The sequence below is a fragment of the Aplosporella prunicola genome (assembly GCF_010093885.1).
Source record: "Aplosporella prunicola CBS 121167 unplaced genomic scaffold K452scaffold_14, whole genome shotgun sequence".
Taxonomy (NCBI): Eukaryota; Fungi; Ascomycota; class Dothideomycetes; order Botryosphaeriales; family Aplosporellaceae; genus Aplosporella; species Aplosporella prunicola.
Genome location: NW_022983542.1, coordinates 229366 through 244719, shown reverse-complemented (window position 1 = coordinate 244719; position 15354 = coordinate 229366). Strand labels below are relative to the sequence as shown.

The 15354-nt window shown below is 55.4% G+C and overlaps 7 protein-coding genes across 7 annotated transcripts; 5 read left to right on the top strand and 2 right to left on the bottom strand.

The window, feature by feature from the left end:
• Positions 1–666: 666 nt before the first annotated feature.
• Positions 667–2181, top strand: K452DRAFT_309046 (uncharacterized protein; the record flags this gene model as incomplete). Its single annotated transcript, XM_033543216.1, has 1 exon — positions 667–2181. One exon carries the CDS (start codon positions 667–669, stop codon positions 2179–2181), a length of 1515 nt encoding a protein of 504 aa, XP_033396972.1.
• Positions 2182–2941: 760 nt separating this feature from the next.
• On the bottom strand, positions 2942–4614 carry K452DRAFT_287964 (uncharacterized protein). Its single transcript, XM_033540569.1, has 3 exons — positions 4356–4614; positions 3474–4129; positions 2942–3405 (listed from the first exon to the last, which is right to left on the bottom strand). Exons 1-3 carry the CDS (start codon positions 4519–4521, stop codon positions 2956–2958), a joined length of 1272 nt encoding a protein of 423 aa, XP_033396971.1. The 5' UTR covers positions 4522–4614; the 3' UTR covers positions 2942–2955.
• Positions 4615–4788: 174 nt separating this feature from the next.
• On the top strand, positions 4789–7569 carry K452DRAFT_351410 (uncharacterized protein; the record flags this gene model as incomplete). Its single annotated transcript, XM_033545715.1, has 3 exons — positions 4789–7034; positions 7062–7189; positions 7406–7569. 3 exons carry the CDS (start codon positions 4789–4791, stop codon positions 7567–7569), a joined length of 2538 nt encoding a protein of 845 aa, XP_033396970.1.
• A 2520-nt stretch (positions 7570–10089) lies between these two features.
• Positions 10090–11547, bottom strand: K452DRAFT_271956 (uncharacterized protein). Its single transcript, XM_033539063.1, has 2 exons — positions 11134–11547; positions 10090–11080 (listed from the first exon to the last, which is right to left on the bottom strand). Exons 1-2 carry the CDS (start codon positions 11467–11469, stop codon positions 10193–10195), a joined length of 1224 nt encoding a protein of 407 aa, XP_033396969.1. The 5' UTR covers positions 11470–11547; the 3' UTR covers positions 10090–10192.
• Positions 11548–11966: 419 nt separating this feature from the next.
• Positions 11967–13049, top strand: K452DRAFT_228588 (glycosyltransferase family 34 protein; the record flags this gene model as incomplete). The annotated part of the gene is made up of 3 exons (XM_033536974.1): positions 11967–12288; positions 12339–12780; positions 12833–13049. The coding sequence occupies 3 exons, from the start codon at positions 11967–11969 to the stop codon at positions 13047–13049; spliced, it is 981 nt and encodes a 326-aa protein (XP_033396968.1).
• Positions 13050–13434: 385 nt separating this feature from the next.
• K452DRAFT_287960 (uncharacterized protein) lies at positions 13435–14710 on the top strand. The gene is made up of 5 exons (XM_033540568.1): positions 13435–13732; positions 13872–13967; positions 14046–14144; positions 14229–14310; positions 14396–14710. The coding sequence occupies exons 1-5, from the start codon at positions 13589–13591 to the stop codon at positions 14665–14667; spliced, it is 693 nt and encodes a 230-aa protein (XP_033396967.1). The 5' UTR covers positions 13435–13588; the 3' UTR covers positions 14668–14710.
• K452DRAFT_37139 (uncharacterized protein) lies at positions 14678–15251 on the top strand. The gene has a single exon (XM_033546582.1). It carries the CDS (start codon positions 14794–14796, stop codon positions 15175–15177), a length of 384 nt encoding a protein of 127 aa, XP_033396966.1. The 5' UTR covers positions 14678–14793; the 3' UTR covers positions 15178–15251.
• The last annotated feature ends 103 nt before the right edge of the window (positions 15252–15354 follow it).

Below are 15354 nucleotides of genomic sequence, written 5' to 3'. Positions count from 1 at the left end.
GTTACAAGGGCAGGAATTTCTAAGGGTAAGAAGGTAAAAGTTAAATCACGAAGCATGAGCAACTTATTCGATTGAACAATGTTGTTAAGGGAAGGAAAAGAAAGATCTACTCGGGGCATAGAGAACTTTAACGTCCGTCACTGTGAAGTGAGATTTACTATGAAGCGACATGGTGATGTTTATATGGGGTAGAAGAAGAGACCCAGTTAAGATATGTAGAGTCTATGTATGCTCTAAGACCTTTTCACTCATACCAGGGACTCGGGCTGGGAGCTAGGCAAGGAGTACTCTGTAGGGACTGCTTGTATCGTCCCCTGTTTCGCTAGACGGTGGATCTCGGTTCGCAGTGACGGACGTTAGGTCTTTCCTAAAAATTTCGCTGTTCACATTAGGAAGGCACAAGCCACCTAAACATTCACCTTGCCAGGTTGTAATGATAACCTCCAACCAATTACACACCAAAAGCATCGCGCACCAACCATAGCATTTCACAGGCTTTCTCGTTACATCATTCATCTATCTTAGCAACACAGCTTGCAGCACTAGCTCATCACTTCTTAATCGTCCGGTTTCCCCACATTCTCCCAGGTCCTGGGTGAAGCCGAGACTTCGTACAACTTCGGAACTACTAGTCACTCAACACAAGCAGCGGTTACAGCTCTCGATATGTCATTTCCAAATTCACCAGACACTGATCAATACAAGAAAGCGTCGCTTCTAGCTCTCGCGGACGAGCTCCTGCTCATGATTTTGGATGGGCTTCCACTCAAGGCTCTGAAGGCATTCGCCCTGACTTGCGATGCCATGAACAAGGTCGCCAGTAGTTTACTCTACGAAACCGTAAAACTCCGTCTCTATAGTCCGGATCTTACAAAGCTCAACAAATTCGTTCGACTAGTATGCACGCTATCTTTAAGCAAGCGCGACCTTGGCCCCAACGTCAAGTATATGAAACTTAACTTCCACTCTGCCAGAAACACGGATATTCTTGCAGGCCAGCGCGTGCCGGAGGAGGATCTTAAGCAGATTTTGTCAAAAGAGTTTGCCGATGGCCTCGAAGGACTTGTCCTTGATGTACCCGACTTTGTTGAAAAGCTTAGTCGTGGTCTTCCACTGGCATATTACAGGCTTCTACTACTCTCCTGTTCCAACATACGCGGCATTTCAATCAAAACAAATCACCCGATCGACGACATCTGGTACTTCAACTTGAGCCTATCACAGAACCAAGAACGGTATAAACACATAGAGCAGCTAAATTGGTATTTCGATGGGGACTTCGATGAACGTGCGAACGCAAATGATCGCATGTTGTCAAGGTTAGGGCAACTGCAATCTCTAAGCACGCTAAAAATTGTATTGAATGTCCAGTGGGAGTCCTTTGGTTCCTCTCGATTCCCTTTAGGCCACCTTCGCCACCTGGACCTCATGGCATGCGAAGCACCTCTTAAATCACTGCAAAACCTACTCACGTCAACGCCAAAATTAATTTGTCTGAGGTTGGACCTAGTAGAAAACTTCATGTCGCCCAAAGTCGACAGTCCGGAGGGGTTGTGCCATATCTTTGCTCAAACCCCCAAACACGTCACGCCCACTGATCCAATATATGCAGAGAAGGCATGGCAGGCAAGCCTTCAATCCCTTGCCATACAAGTAAGGCCCCGGCGCTCTACCTCTAGAAAACAACCCCACCCTCCAAATTGGCCAGGCTTCGGTAGAGGCATTGGCTCTCTTAAGCACTTTTCAAGTCTCACGTATTTGGAGGCCACGTCGGGGTTACTATATGGGAACGACCTACAGGCACCACCCATACTCAACAGGGCCTTCCCAGATAGTTTGAAATGTCTTTGGTTGGACCGGTGCGAATTCCTGATAGAGATGAGATCCGCTGGCGATCCCTTGCAATATTGTGATATTGCCATTACTATGAAACACTACGCGGAACGCCAGACACGATTACCGAATCTCAAGAGACTCGGTCTGGACCCAGAGATATATTATCGCGTGGATATAAAAGAGTATCACAGGTACCATGGAATTCTGTCGTCTAGCCTCCAGCAGTGTGGAATGGAGCTTGTGGACCATATTCGTAATCAGTGGTGGGATAGACCGGACCTCTTTCAGACCTTCGAGAAAGGAAAGAACCTCCCTTTTTCGTTCAACTGGGCCCAACCACATTGAAGCAGGTCGAGGGCAAACAAGAGAAGTTATTTCACGGTTCCGCATGACAGCCAAACACTCGTTTGATAGAAATGACTAAGAGATCAGATACTCGCGTTACAAAATCGCTTTTGCTCTTCTTTTCTCACGGCGTGCGTGTCGTTGACGTGCAAAAGCTTCAGGACTTGAGACAAGAATTTCAAAGCAAAGCGGCAGGTGAACACTTTTCGGATAATTTGCCCATCCCTTCTAGATATTTGCCCACCCCTCAACTTGTTAGGCGATTTCCACGATACCTATAGAGTACTCTTTAGGTACTTATAATTAAACTATTATGCTATACCCAGTAGGCACTATATAAAAGTGAAAAGACATAAGGTATAATAGTATCTAAGAAGATACAACGGTAAAAACATACACGAGTCCTAAAGTATCTATGAGGGTATAAAAACAAAATATTCTGAAGGTATGAAAGTACTTATAAGGGATAAAGATAAACTATCTAGGAGTAGAAAGGATATCATATAGTTTTGTAGGTATGTTATCGCGTAGGGTGCACCAACACCAGCAACACCACATGCCACAAGACCATCAAACCCACACCAGCAAACAAGACCAAACAGTTCACGCCCTCAAGTCAAAGCTCAAACAGCCGCAAAGTCATATAAATACGCAATCATTCTCATCTCTCATTCTATGCCTTGTGTGTAAACCTATATAGTACATATAGCGCACATCATCACAACAACACAGTCTTTTCAGCAATTAGGCATCCAACCAACCCGCCTCTCCCATCTAACCAGTAACCTTGTAGATGCTCTCAGCCAGCCTCTTGACATTGCCCGAGGTGATACCGGCAACGGAAATACGGCCGTCCTTGGTAGCGTAGACCGAGTGCTCCTTGGCCAGCTTGTCCATTTGCTCAGGCTTGAGGCCCGTGTACGCAAACATGCCAATCTGGTTCGTGATGTGGCTCCAGTCGTGCTTGGAGCCCAGCTCCTCCAGGTGCTTCTTCAGCAGCGCGCGCATCTTGATGATGCGGTCCGCCATGCCCTTGACCTCGCCCAGCCACTGCTTGTTCAGCGCCGCGTCGTTCAGCAGCGTCGACGCGATGCGCGCGCCGTGCACCGGCGGGTTCGAGTAGAGCGGGCGGACGAGAATCTTGACTTGTGAGTCTACGCGCTTCTTCTCCTCGGCCGACTCGCACACAATGGAGAAGGACCCCACACGCTCGCCGTACAGACCCTGGTTCGCTGTTAGCGGGGTCCGGAATTTGGGTTCCGAGCTCTCCGGGTCATCGGCTATGGACTTACCATGTTCTTGGCGAAGGACTGGGCAAGGCACGGCTTGTGGCCCTCCTTGATGAAGTAGCGCAGGGCGTAGGCGTCCTTGTTGGTGTCGCCCGAGGCGAAGCCCTGGTACGCCATGTCGAAGAAGGGGTAGTGGTCGCCGGCCTTGACGGCGTCGGAGATGGCGTGCCACTGCTCCGGGGTAGGGTCAACACCGGTGGGGTTGTGCGCGCAAGCGTGCAGCAGGACGATGCTGTTCTTGGGCAGGTTCTTAATGTCCTCGACCATACCCTCAAAGTCGAGACCGATTGTGTCCTTGTTGTAGTACCTGTAGGTCTCGACCTTCAGGCCGGAGTCCTGGAAGACGGCCCTGTGGTTCGCCCACGAGGGCGTGGGGATGTAGATGGTCTTCGCGTGAGGGTAGTGGCGCTGGAGGAAGGCTCCGCCGATGCGGAGAGCACCGGTACCGGAGATGGACTGGGTGATGGCAATGCGGTCCTCCTTGATGGCAGCAGAGTCGGAGCCGTAGGCGAGGAGGGTAGCCGCCTTGGTGAAGGCAGGGACACCGGTGATGCCGGCGTACTCCTTGTCCAGGTTGGACTCGACGACCTTCTTCTCCGCCGCCCTCACGGAGGGGAGCACGTAGGGCTTGCCTTGGTCATCACGGTAGGCACCGACACCTGGGAAACCGTCAATACTAAGCTCTCAAGCTGTAGAGCACCCTGCCGCCGCTGATGGACAGTTGTATGCTTCAATGAGTGGCGAACGTCGTGTGGCAGCACAGATCTGGTTTCTGTGACACGATTCGGTTACGTGGGGGCGTGCGGCGGCGGATAAGAGTCATCCGCGGTGGCCCGACGGACGCAATTGAAGCCATTGATGAAGCATATTCTGAAAGAGACGTACCAAGGTTGATCTTCTCGGGGTGGCTGTCAGCCTTGAAGGCCTCAGTGATGCCGAGGATGGCGTCGGGAGGGCCCTGAGCGACCTTGGCCCATGCGGAGGCAGCTCTGACAGCAGTGATCTGGGGTCTGGCAACGTGCCTGACGGCAGTCCGTGAAGAGGCAAGCATGATGATGGAGATGAGGTGACAAGTGGAGTGCTGAGGGGAGAGAGAAGGAGGAGAGAAGAAAAATGGAAGGGAACTGGGAGGGTCGGGCGCAATCGGAGGCGGGAGGGTGTGATGATGTGGTCTGAGTGAGTCTTATTACCCCAGAAACAAGGGTTGCTGGGGCCATTTTTTGCGGGAGCTTGGGCCCCACGCTCTATCTCGGCCCGTCATTGGACCGCCTGAGGGAAAGATTCCATCGCCTACAACTTTTTTTTCTTCGACAACATCATGCAGCGCACCCTGCTAGCCCTCTCCAGGGCGGAGGTCCGCCGCCTCGAGGCCTCGTTTCCACTCTTCCTTTGCCCCGCCCTGCTCGAGTCCATCTCTCCCCGGAAGCCTTTACCTCGGCATTCCCGATCCTTGACTACCACTTCCGCCCGCCGCCAGCTCGCACCGGACGCCGCATCCGCTCCTCCGGAAGCGCCTCGTGCCCCGCCTCCTCAGCCGCAACACCTCGCGCGCGCCCTCCCGCCTTCCTGCCCGGGTTGCGGTGCGCCAACGCAGACCGTCGCGCCGGGAGAAGCTGGCTTCTACTCGGACACAAGAAACGCGGTGAAAGCCTTCTTGAATCCCCACAAGACCACCGGCGAGAAGAAAGAGGAAGACAAGGTGTTTGAAGCGGCATTAGGGAGCCTAGACGAAGAGGCCCGGGAGCAATTGGGTCTGCCAGCAGAAGCAGGTCTTGCGGTCAAGGATAATAGCGCTCCGGCACCAATCTGCGACCGCTGCCACAACCTCATACACCACCATGCTGGTGTTCCGATCAATCATCCCTCAATAACAGCCATCGAAGCCACCATTTCCGAGTCGCCGCACAAGTACAACCACATATACCATGTCGTCGACGCCGTCGACTTTCCCATGTCTCTGGTCCCGAACCTTACGCGCGCTTTGAGTCTGCAGCCTTTGCGCACGCAGAATCGCCGTTCAAAGAAATGGAATTATTCGAAGGGCAGGGTGGCTGAAGTCAGCTTCATTATCACGCGTTCCGATCTTCTGGCGCCGAAGAAGGAGCAGGTGGATAGTTTGATGCCATACCTACAAGAGGTGCTGCGAGATGCGCTGGGAAATACGCAAAGGAACGTGCGTCTAGGAAATGTGCGTTGCGTTAGCTCTAAGCGCGGCTGGTGGACCAAGGAAGTCAAGGAGGCGATTTGGGAGCGGGGCGGTGGTGGATGGCTTGTTGGGAAAGCTAACGTCGGGAAGAGCAATCTTTTCGAAGTTGTTTTCCCCAAGAACCGCAATCAGCCCGTGAACTTTGCTAAAGTTCGGGATGAGGCAAAGGAGAAAGCCCTACAATCGGGGATTTCTAAGACTAATCCAGCAGCAGCAGTTGCCGCACAGGAACAGCTTTCCGAGGAACGGTCTGAAAGCCAGGACCAGCTTGCGGGAGAACAGCCCGAAAATCAAGAGGGTCGACTTACGGAAGAACAGACTGAAAGCCGAGAGAACGCCACAGAGCAAGAGGAACCCCTCAGCGAGCCACAGGATGACTTGAGCCAGCCAGAGCAGTCGCCACTGGGGGAAGTCCGAGAACCAAAGGAATCTGCCGACGAGCCCCAAGACACTTTGACAGAAGCAGATAACCCTCAACTGGAAGAAGGCCCTTTGATAGATGAGGACTCACTACTTCCAGCTGCCCAGCCTGAAGTACCCTTTCCACAAATGCCAGTGATATCCTCTCTCCCCGGCACGACCGCCTCCCCAATCCGGATTCCCTTCGGCAGAGGGCGCGGCGAGCTGATCGACCTGCCCGGCCTCGCCCGCAGCACGCTCGACACGTATGTGAAGCCCGAGCACCGCCAAGACCTAATCATGGAGACGCGCATCGTGCCCGAGCGCCTGTCCGTCAAGCCAGGGCAATCCGTCCTCCTCGGCGGCGGCCTCATCCGCATTACACCCACCACCCGCGACGTCGTCTACTTGGTGCACGCATTCGTGCCCCCCGCTATGAAGCCGCACATCACGTCGACGGAAAAGGCCGTCGCGATCCAAGCCGGCACGCGCGACGCCGGCATCCCGCGCATCGCGCTCCCGGACGCCGCGAGGGACACCATGTCCGCCGGCCGCTACATGCTGCGCTGGGACGTGACACGCCGGCAGGCCGGGCCGCTGACTGCCCGCGACGCCATCGCCCTGCGCCCCGAGCAGCTGTCTTTCGTCGTCTGGTCTACGGATGTACTCATTGAAGGCGTCGGCTGGATCGAGATTGTAGCGCAGACGAGCAAGACCCGACCGATTGAGCGCGCGGCCATCGTCCCGCCTAACGCGCACGAGGCACGCGCCACCGCCGCTGCACTGTCTGCGTCTCCTCCTCCCCCGGCGGCTGATGATGGCGCAACCCAGCTCGACGCCCTCAGCGCGCTGCTCCCCGGCTCGGAGGTCTCGGACCCATCAGCCTCGCCGCCGACGCGCAGTGTGACCGGCGACGTGATCCCACACCCTGAGATCGAGATCTTCTCGCCTCGGGGACGGTACGTGGGCGTCCGGCGACCGATGAGCGCGTGGTTGCTGGGCGGGCCGAAGCCGGTGAAGGCGGGGGCAAGGAAGTCGAGGCCGAGGATCAGTATGGTGTCTGTGAAGCAGCGGCGGGGGAAGGGGACGCCGACGGGTGGGAGGGGTGGTCGAGGTGAGGTGTTGGAGGGGAAGAGGGGGGGGGGTTGTATATAGGTTGTATATAAGGGTGGTTTGGTAGATGTGGGGAGATTGATGCAAGTGGAAAGAGGAGGAGGTTCTATAGGGCTGTAATCGCTAGGTGCCTGAGCCACCTTGTTCTCTGCTCGCTCTTCTGTGCCATACCATACCGTCGAAGAACAATTGACATCATTCTTCTTCATATAAATAGACTCTTCAACCCCAACACAAACACAGAACAAGCAGCAACAAGCGCCGGCAGCAACCTCGCTCGCCGCCGCCGCCGCCGCCGTTGCCGCCTCCATTGCTGCTACTTCGGCTAATGCCGGTGATTGGGGCGGCTTATGCACCATAACAGCACAGCAGCAACAGTGACAGACCGCAGCGTCCCCACCGTTCCTATAGCGCGTCTGCTGTCGTCGTAAACGTGACGAAGTACGCCATCATCACAGACCGCTAGCAAGCAGCACACCGTCCCTCCGCCAATGACAGTCATACCCTTTACGAACGCGTACGCGCCCCATCAAGCCCAACTACCCTTCCCCCTCCTTCTCGCGCAATCGCTACGACCGCTTAAATACAAATCCTCCAGCACGCGTCCCATTGGACTGGTCGATGGTGGACTCTCGACTGTGCTTGGTAGCGGACGAGACGCTGGATCTGAGTCTGAGCCGCGGGGATGGGCGTGGTGTGGTGGGGTGGGGTGGGGTTCTGTCTCGTGGGGTGTTGTGATGCTGGTGGGTTGTGGGGTGGGTGCGAGGTGAGGGAAGCGAGGACGCTGGGGGGGTGTTGAGGAACTTCGGCTTAAGCTGGCTAGCTGGCTGGCTGGACGGATGGATGGATGGTGGAGGGGCAGTGAGTGAGTGAATGCTTGCTGGCTTAGTAACCCCCCGCGCGCCGGCTCCTAGACGTTCGACCTTGGAGCCTGGTTGCTGTTTAGGGATAGTCAGAAGCTTGGCTTTACTGGCTTACCTAACCCCCCACGCGCCCGCACCCAGACGTTCGACCTTAGAAGTCTACTGCCTCTTTTGGCCAGCTAGTGGCTAGGCTTACTAACCCCCCGCGCGCCTGCACCCAGACGTTCAACGTTAGAAGTCTGTTGCTGTTTTGGGATAGTCAGTAGCTTGGCTTTGCTGGCTTAGTAACCTCCCGCGCGCCCGCTCCCAGACGTTCGACCTTGAAGCAACCGGCTACCGCTTTAGGCCAAGCCTCACGTCATACACTGAGCAAGTACGATGCTCACGAAATCCCAACTCAGTTCCTTCAGGGCTCAAGTTTACATCTCCGGTCTATACAGTGCAGATTTGTCTTCTATACATTAGATGTCACTGTCCAAAAAGTCTCTGACACGGCGAGATTCTCTGACATCTGACACGTTCCTTGACTGGAGCGGTTTGTTCAACAGATGTTGATACGCTCATGCACTACAAGTACACCAACAACGGTGTTGTTGGCGGACAAGTAGATTGAGCAAGCCTGCGCACAAAGTGTGCGTGCCTATCTTTTGGTCTTACACTCAGCTGTCCAGATTGGCTCAGCACCATTACTACCAGCTGCCGGTGCTCAGCACACACCTCTAATGCCCATCCACATCAGCACGCCCAAGTCCACCTACACAACCGCAGCTGCCTTTCTTAATATGAAATCAGCCAAGTCAACATCGCCGCCTATATTGCGCAGAAAAACCGGCAACAATCCGGATTGTCGTTAGACCAGTCCATCCCAATCCACGCACTCACGTCGAGCATGAGTGCAAATGAAGAGTCTTCAGAGCGCACGAGACGCTTTTATATGACCGGCATATCATCAGCCATGATAGCTTTTGGTGCTGTTCAAGATACTCCTGGGCGGCATTCTGGCATGAACGGCAAGCTTAATCGTAGAAATATATGACTGTAAGAATGAGATGCTGTTACGCAGTTGCCTGCACCTCCCCTTTCTTGTATATGGAAATGATTGCTACCACACATAGAGACGTAGGCGACGCCTTGGGCTTTAATTTTATTCCTCGCTCCACCGCCACCACCACCACTATCACTGACAAAAAGTACCACTTACCAGCACCCACCCCTCCCTTCCACTCACATCACCACCCCGAGACGTTGAAGCGCACAACCTACGATAGAGCACTGGCTTTGTTGCGCGTCTGGCTGCCGGGTCTGCTTAGTAGTGCAGACTGCCCCCTCAAAAGGAAGACATGTTAGTGTGTCCAGCACAGTTCGCAGGTAAGCCACTTGTCACTTGCTTGTGCTTTGCTTGCACACTGGATGCGGTAACTTGCCAGAGGACGATGGGGAGGCGAGTATTTACACCCACTTGCACGTTGTCTTGAAGTCTGATAAGCCTCCACGCGCGGGCAGGCTTCAGTGACGCAGTTTAATCTCATTTAGTGTAGGTGGTGTTGTATTAGGCCTTTTATAGGATGCATGAGACGGCTTCTCAAAGGCAATGTTTGGTGTCTGATTGGCTCTGCTTGCTTATCATGAATTAACTGCATGTTGGAAGCGGATGCTAACTAGTTCGGTGGTCTGGAAATGCTGCTGTTGGTGCAGAAGCCAGAACGCGGCTTTGTGGTACCTGTCCTTTTCGTACTCGTTTTGTGGTGGTGTCTGCTAGGTATGTCGCTGCATCCTCTCCGTCGTTACCTACTTTGCTCTCATTACGCACACCTCGACGCCGATCCCACGCCCACCATCACCCCGCCCTCTCCACTCCACACTCAACACACTACTCCCCCCTCGGTTACCGTAACGGCCATTATGTTGTCTTTCACCGTTTGGTTCTGGCCATGCCTTTATGCGAGGGATTCATAGCTCTAAGCCGTTCGTTCTCGTCGCTGGTTTAATGTATCAAATAGTAGTCTGAGTAGCTCTGAGAGAAACGGAACAGAGAAAAGCCTGTTAATGTCATAATATTAAGCTCATTATCATTATGTCGTGCCACGCTTTTATCTACCTCTCACCCACACGCCGCGCAATGCACACCAAACAACCATCCTCTACTCCACATAAGCCGTAAAGAGCTGCAGGTCCTCCTGGGCTTCAAACTCGAGCTCGGTGCCCTGTCCCACAAAGAAAACGTACCCCTCCTTGACATCCTTGCTCTCGCCCTTCGCCTTCAGCTTGCCCACACCCTTTGTGCAAACCAGCACGCTCGGGCCTTTGACGGCCGTCAATCCCTCGCTCTGCCCCGCCTCCACATCCGTAGCGAGCATGTTGAACTCGCTCATGGGCGGGGCATACAGCTGCGTCTTGCCGCTCTTGCTGCCCTTATACGGCCTCGCGGGCAGCAGCGCCTCCTGCGCACCGTGCGGCGTGAACGTCAGCGACGCGCAGAACAGATCGATGGAGTTGCGTTCGGCGCGCGGACAGAAGCCCGAGTTCAGCACGTTGTTGCTGCGCGCCATGCACTCGATGATGTCGCCGGCGAGGTAGGCGTGGATGCCGTCAGCCGGAATGTAGATGGCCTCGCCGGGCTGCAGGACCAGGAAGTTCATGGTGATGAGCGCGACGAGGCTGCCCGGGTCCGTCTTGCCGTATTGGTCTTGCAGTCGTGGCAGCAGCTCCGGGATGTTGTCGTGCTTGCCGAAGGCGTCTTTGGGGAGCTTGGCTAGTGCTTGCTCTGTCTTCTTTACGTCGTCTTCGGATGCTTCGAGCATGTTCTTGACTACGGCTTTGAGGACTTGGTTGTCGAAGTTGGCTTTCTTGATCACTGGGAGGAAGTGCTGGAGCGGCTCCAGCTTCAGCAGCTCCTCGATGTCCGCGAGCGGCTTGAAGCCGCAGAATGCCTCAAACTTGGTGAGCGCGAGCGCGATTTCGGGCTTGTGGTTGGGGTCAGTGAAGTTGGAGGGGTCCTTCTTGTGCAGCTCCGAGGCGAGGTCCTTGTTCTGTGGACTGTTAGCTTTTGCTGCAAAGATGCTAAGATTACTAGAGTGCATACCGGGTGGAGCTGCAGCGGGAGGGCCTTCGCGATAGAGAGAACCTTGGGCAGGTAGGGCAGCTTGGTGTGGCCGAACTTTTGCAAGTTGGTCTTGCCGAGCAGCTCTTCGGGGTGCTTGTCCAACACGTCCTGCAGGTCTTCACCAGTTTCCAGGACGTACGAGGGCAGCTCCGGGTAGGTGCCCATCCACATTTCGGCGTAGGGCTTGCTCTCGTCGAGCTTGAAGTCGGTGCCCGGCGTCTTGGAGGCAAGACGGGCGGCGGCCGACTGGGAGCCTTGGCGGCCCCATGGGTACTCGTTGCAGCTGCACTTTAACTGGATGACGGAGGAAACCATGGTTGCGGAAATTGTGAATTATCTAGAGGAATTGTTGAATTGTTGAATTGAGGGTAAAATGCAGAAGGGAGAACATAGTGAAGCGGCGGGAAATATATGGCTTTTGCTCCAATGATTATGACGAACAAACGTCATAGTAGCAACATTGACCGATCGGAGTGGAAGAATTGGGAAGCGGGCGGGAGTGGCTTGACAGGCGGCGGCGGCGGCGTCTGACGTCGCGTCGGCCGGCGGTGCAGACGCCAAGGGAGATGATCCCAGCTAGGGAGATTATGGCTTTCAACACCCACCCTCTCTCGTATCCTCACTCACTACTGCCTCGTATACTGCATACCACAGTCTCTCTTTCCTCTTCATCCGTGTTGTCGCGCTCCAGGCCATGCCACCTACCTGACCACGCTACCCTCACTCTTGCCCTCCTTGCCTGAGCCAAAACCGTCCCGAGGCGCCCTCTTCCATCCCCGTCTTGCGCCCTCGATCCGCCTTTACACGCCACGATGCACTTTGCCTTTCCTCCGCGCAAGACGTCGCGGACTCCGCCATATGTCGCCGCAGCCAATTCGCGCAAATCCGGCGCGCTGCTGCCCCGGCGCAAGGCCAAGCAGCTCGCGCTGTTTGCGCTGATCGCTCTGGGCTTCTTCTACCTCGTGCGCTCCATGTTTGGTAGCAATGCCAATGGTTCGTCCAGCGTTGAATTAGAGGAACCTATACCCGCTGGGACACCGCCCGTGGTGCTGGTTACGACGTTCGTCGACGGCCTCTCCGAGCAGTTCAAATCTGGTGTCAAGCGGAATAGGGAAGCATATGCAGCCAAGCACGGTCAGTCTGCCCGGCCTGTCTCGTTTTTCGTGCATGTATTGATTTTGCAGGCTATGCGACATTTTATCCCAATAATTCCGACTACAACCTAGGGAGCCAGCCGGCGTCTTGGGGTAAAGTGCCCTCGATGCGCCATGCCATGACCGTCTTCCCGCACAGCACATTCTTCTTCTACCTCGACTACAACACCCTGATTTTGGAGCCTTCCATAAACGTCGAAACGCACATAACGGACAAGAATCGCTTGGAGGAGCTGATGATCGTGGGACTGCCGGTCGTGCCTCCGGACAGCGTGATCACGACCTTCAGCCACCTGTCCGGCGACAGCGTAAACCTGATATTGACGCAGGACGCCGAGGGGCTGTGCCAGAACAGCTTCATCGTGCGGCGCGGCGAGTGGGCCAAATACTTCTTGGACGCGTGGTTTGACCCATTGTACCGCTCGTACAACTTCCAGAAGGCCGAGGGCCACGCGTTAGAACACGTTGTGCAGTAAGTCTCCAACCATTACTTCATCGAGTGTCTGTTTAACCTGGAATTACAGATGGCATGGCACGGTCCTCAGCAAGCTCGCCCTTATTCCCCAGCGCATCATGAACTCGTACACGCAGGAAACCCACGGCAAGACAGACTCGTTGTACCAGGAGGGCGACTTTGTCGTGTCTTGGCCTAGCTGTATTCGCGACAGGAAAGATAAGTGTGAGGAGGATATGACGGCTTGGTTTGGCATTGCGGAGTCCAGGATGGAAGAGGCTTCGTGATGAGATATTGGTTTTGGTATAATTCTTACCTTGAGTGTGCGGCGTTCAGCGAGACATGTTTGGCGTGCATGGTGGCATCTTTCGGAATGATATCAATGTCCGGCGTTTGGGTCTTTTGTATATCGGTATGGACGAGTATAGGCATGTTGTATTGATACGGTATAGAGAAGCTGTAATGGTATTAATGCGCGTGTAACTCACCTTAAGACCAAAACATTTCCCCTTAGGTTCCTCTTCAGCCCAATCCCAACAAGTGAGGTGAAGCCCGCCCATCCTCACCACTCACACGTGCACAGTAACATGCCCCTCCGGGTCGGCCCCGCGCACACGACCGCATCTCCGCGCCCCAACCAACCACCACCCGCCCAAGCACTACAAGTAAACAGCAACCAGCGCGCATCACAACACACAACCACCACAACCACTCCCAAAACAGAAAAAAGTAACCACACATCGAAAAAGACCAATTGCATACAAAAGCAAAGAAAGAGCAAGGACACGCCCACTACGCTTAAGTACGGGCAACAGCCAGCCCAACCATGCTCCCGCCCATCGACCCCAGCACCCTCGACCGCAATCCGCGCTTCAAAGCGCTGTACGAATCGCTCGCGGCCGAGAAGCTGAATCAGGATGCTTCGACACGGGATCCTGACCTTGAGAAGACGGATGCTGCGAGGAGAGAGGTGCGTTGTGCCGTCCCAGTCCTGTCAGCTGCTTCTGTCTCTCGCCTGAGCGCTGCAGCCCTGCTCAAAGACTTGTTTGAGAGGAGGTATTGGGCGGGCTTGTGAAGTGCGCTTTTATGCTGACTGGTACGCACGACAGGCTATAGCGGCGCGCAGGACCGCGCGCGCGAAGACGCAGATCCTGCTTGCGGCGCTGGAGGCGGCGAGGAAGCACGCGGTGGAGCTGCCGGATGAGGTGGGTTTACTTTTCCGCTTCTCCGTTCTTCCATTCCTCTTCTGCTTTGGGGCTCTACTGACTGACTGGACTGTCTAGCTGCACGAGGTGCTAGGCGTGGTTTCCGCGCTCGCGAACGAGCGCGTCAAGGACCCCGTTGAGCGCGAGCTTTTGGGCGAGGATGTTGCGTATTTCGTTGTACGTGCACCTTGGAACAGCGCAGAGAATGGAATGCTTTCACTGCAAGCGGAAGGGAGAGAATGAGGGGCTAATGTCTCACAGCAGCACATCAGGCCCATCGCTGCCGCGCTCTCGGCCCAGCTTCTTGCGCTCGGGACGCTGCTGCTGCAAGTCGCGTTGCCCGGTACGCCTCCTCCCCACAACCAACCACCTCCCGCCCTACCAACCTCCATAAACTAAACCAACTAACTGACCAATCCCACACACAGACACTTCCCCTTCAGACGAATACATCGCAACTCTCCCCACGCACGCCCAGACCCAACAATCCGCCATCAGAAGCACGACCCATGCACTCGCGACCCAGCGCACCCACCTCGCGGCCCTCAGCGCCGCAGCTCTAAGCGCGCAGGCCCACGCCGCAGAAGCTGCCATCCGCGTGCTCGAGCAGACAGCGCACGGGTCCGTCGCGCGCGGCCTGCGGGCTAAAGCCGAGTGTCTTGCTACTGTGGCCAGGGGCGTTGAGCTGAAGATCGGGTAAGTCTCTCATCCCCGCCCTGCCCTACTACCCCATCCCACTACCCTCTTCCATTCCCCTTCCCCACCTCCATCCCCATCCCTCATAATACCAACGCGAGCGCGAGACAAGACGGCACGGAATATTAATATGTATACTTTTAAACACAGCATCCTAACCGCCTCGTCCGCGCCCTCGCCCCCCGACCCCTCCCAACACGACCTGCACTCCGCGCTCCGCGCCTACGGCGAGCACGTCGCGGGCGCGACGGCTGAGCTGCTACACCAGCGCGACGTGGCGATGGAGCGGCTGCGGGCGTTTGAGGAGGCTGGAGGCGCCGTAAGTGCCGTAGGTGCTGGTGGTGCTGTTGGTGGTGGAGGCGCTGTAGGTGGTGTTGGTGGTGGTTATGGTGGGAGTGGGAATGGTGGGGGTGCGGGCCTCATGCGCGATATCGCGGCGCGCTATGCGGAGATTGAGGAGGAGATTGCGCGCGTGAGGGGGGAGTTGGGGCGGCTGGATGAGGAGGGGAGATAGTGGTGGATGGGGAACTGGTGTAGAGAGAGAGAGAGAGAGAGAGAGAGAGAGGGAAAGCTATACAAGCACATCCTACATCCATCATCCATCCATAAATTTATAATACACATCCCCTCTCCCATACAACACTCTAACCACCCCATCTCAATCACTCCCACCCCCGCATCGCAACAACAC

What these genes read in the sequence shown, in the direction of transcription:
- K452DRAFT_37139 (XM_033546582.1), top strand. Translation starts at nt 14,794, where the DNA reads ATGTATACTTTTAAACACAGCATCCTAACCGCCTCGTCCGCGCCCTCG.
- K452DRAFT_287964 (XM_033540569.1), bottom strand. Translation starts at nt 4,521, where the DNA reads ATGCTTGCCTCTTCACGGACTGCCGTCAGGCACGTTGCCAGACCCCAG. An exon ending in CCCCGAGAAGATCAACCTTG is followed by an intron (nt 4,130 to 4,355) that starts GTACGTCTCTTT and finishes ACGGTTTCCCAG; the next exon opens with GTGTCGGTGCCTACCGTGAT. An exon ending in AGTCCTTCGCCAAGAACATG is followed by an intron (nt 3,406 to 3,473) that starts GTAAGTCCATAG and finishes ACAGCGAACCAG; the next exon opens with GGTCTGTACGGCGAGCGTGT.
- K452DRAFT_287960 (XM_033540568.1), top strand. Translation starts at nt 13,589, where the DNA reads ATGCTCCCGCCCATCGACCCCAGCACCCTCGACCGCAATCCGCGCTTC. An exon ending in CGGTGGAGCTGCCGGATGAG is followed by an intron (nt 13,968 to 14,045) that starts GTGGGTTTACTT and finishes TGGACTGTCTAG; the next exon opens with CTGCACGAGGTGCTAGGCGT. An exon ending in GCTGCAAGTCGCGTTGCCCG is followed by an intron (nt 14,311 to 14,395) that starts GTACGCCTCCTC and finishes TCCCACACACAG; the next exon opens with ACACTTCCCCTTCAGACGAA.
- K452DRAFT_271956 (XM_033539063.1), bottom strand. Translation starts at nt 11,469, where the DNA reads ATGGTTTCCTCCGTCATCCAGTTAAAGTGCAGCTGCAACGAGTACCCA. An exon ending in TCCCGCTGCAGCTCCACCCG is followed by an intron (nt 11,081 to 11,133) that starts GTATGCACTCTA and finishes AACAGTCCACAG; the next exon opens with AACAAGGACCTCGCCTCGGA.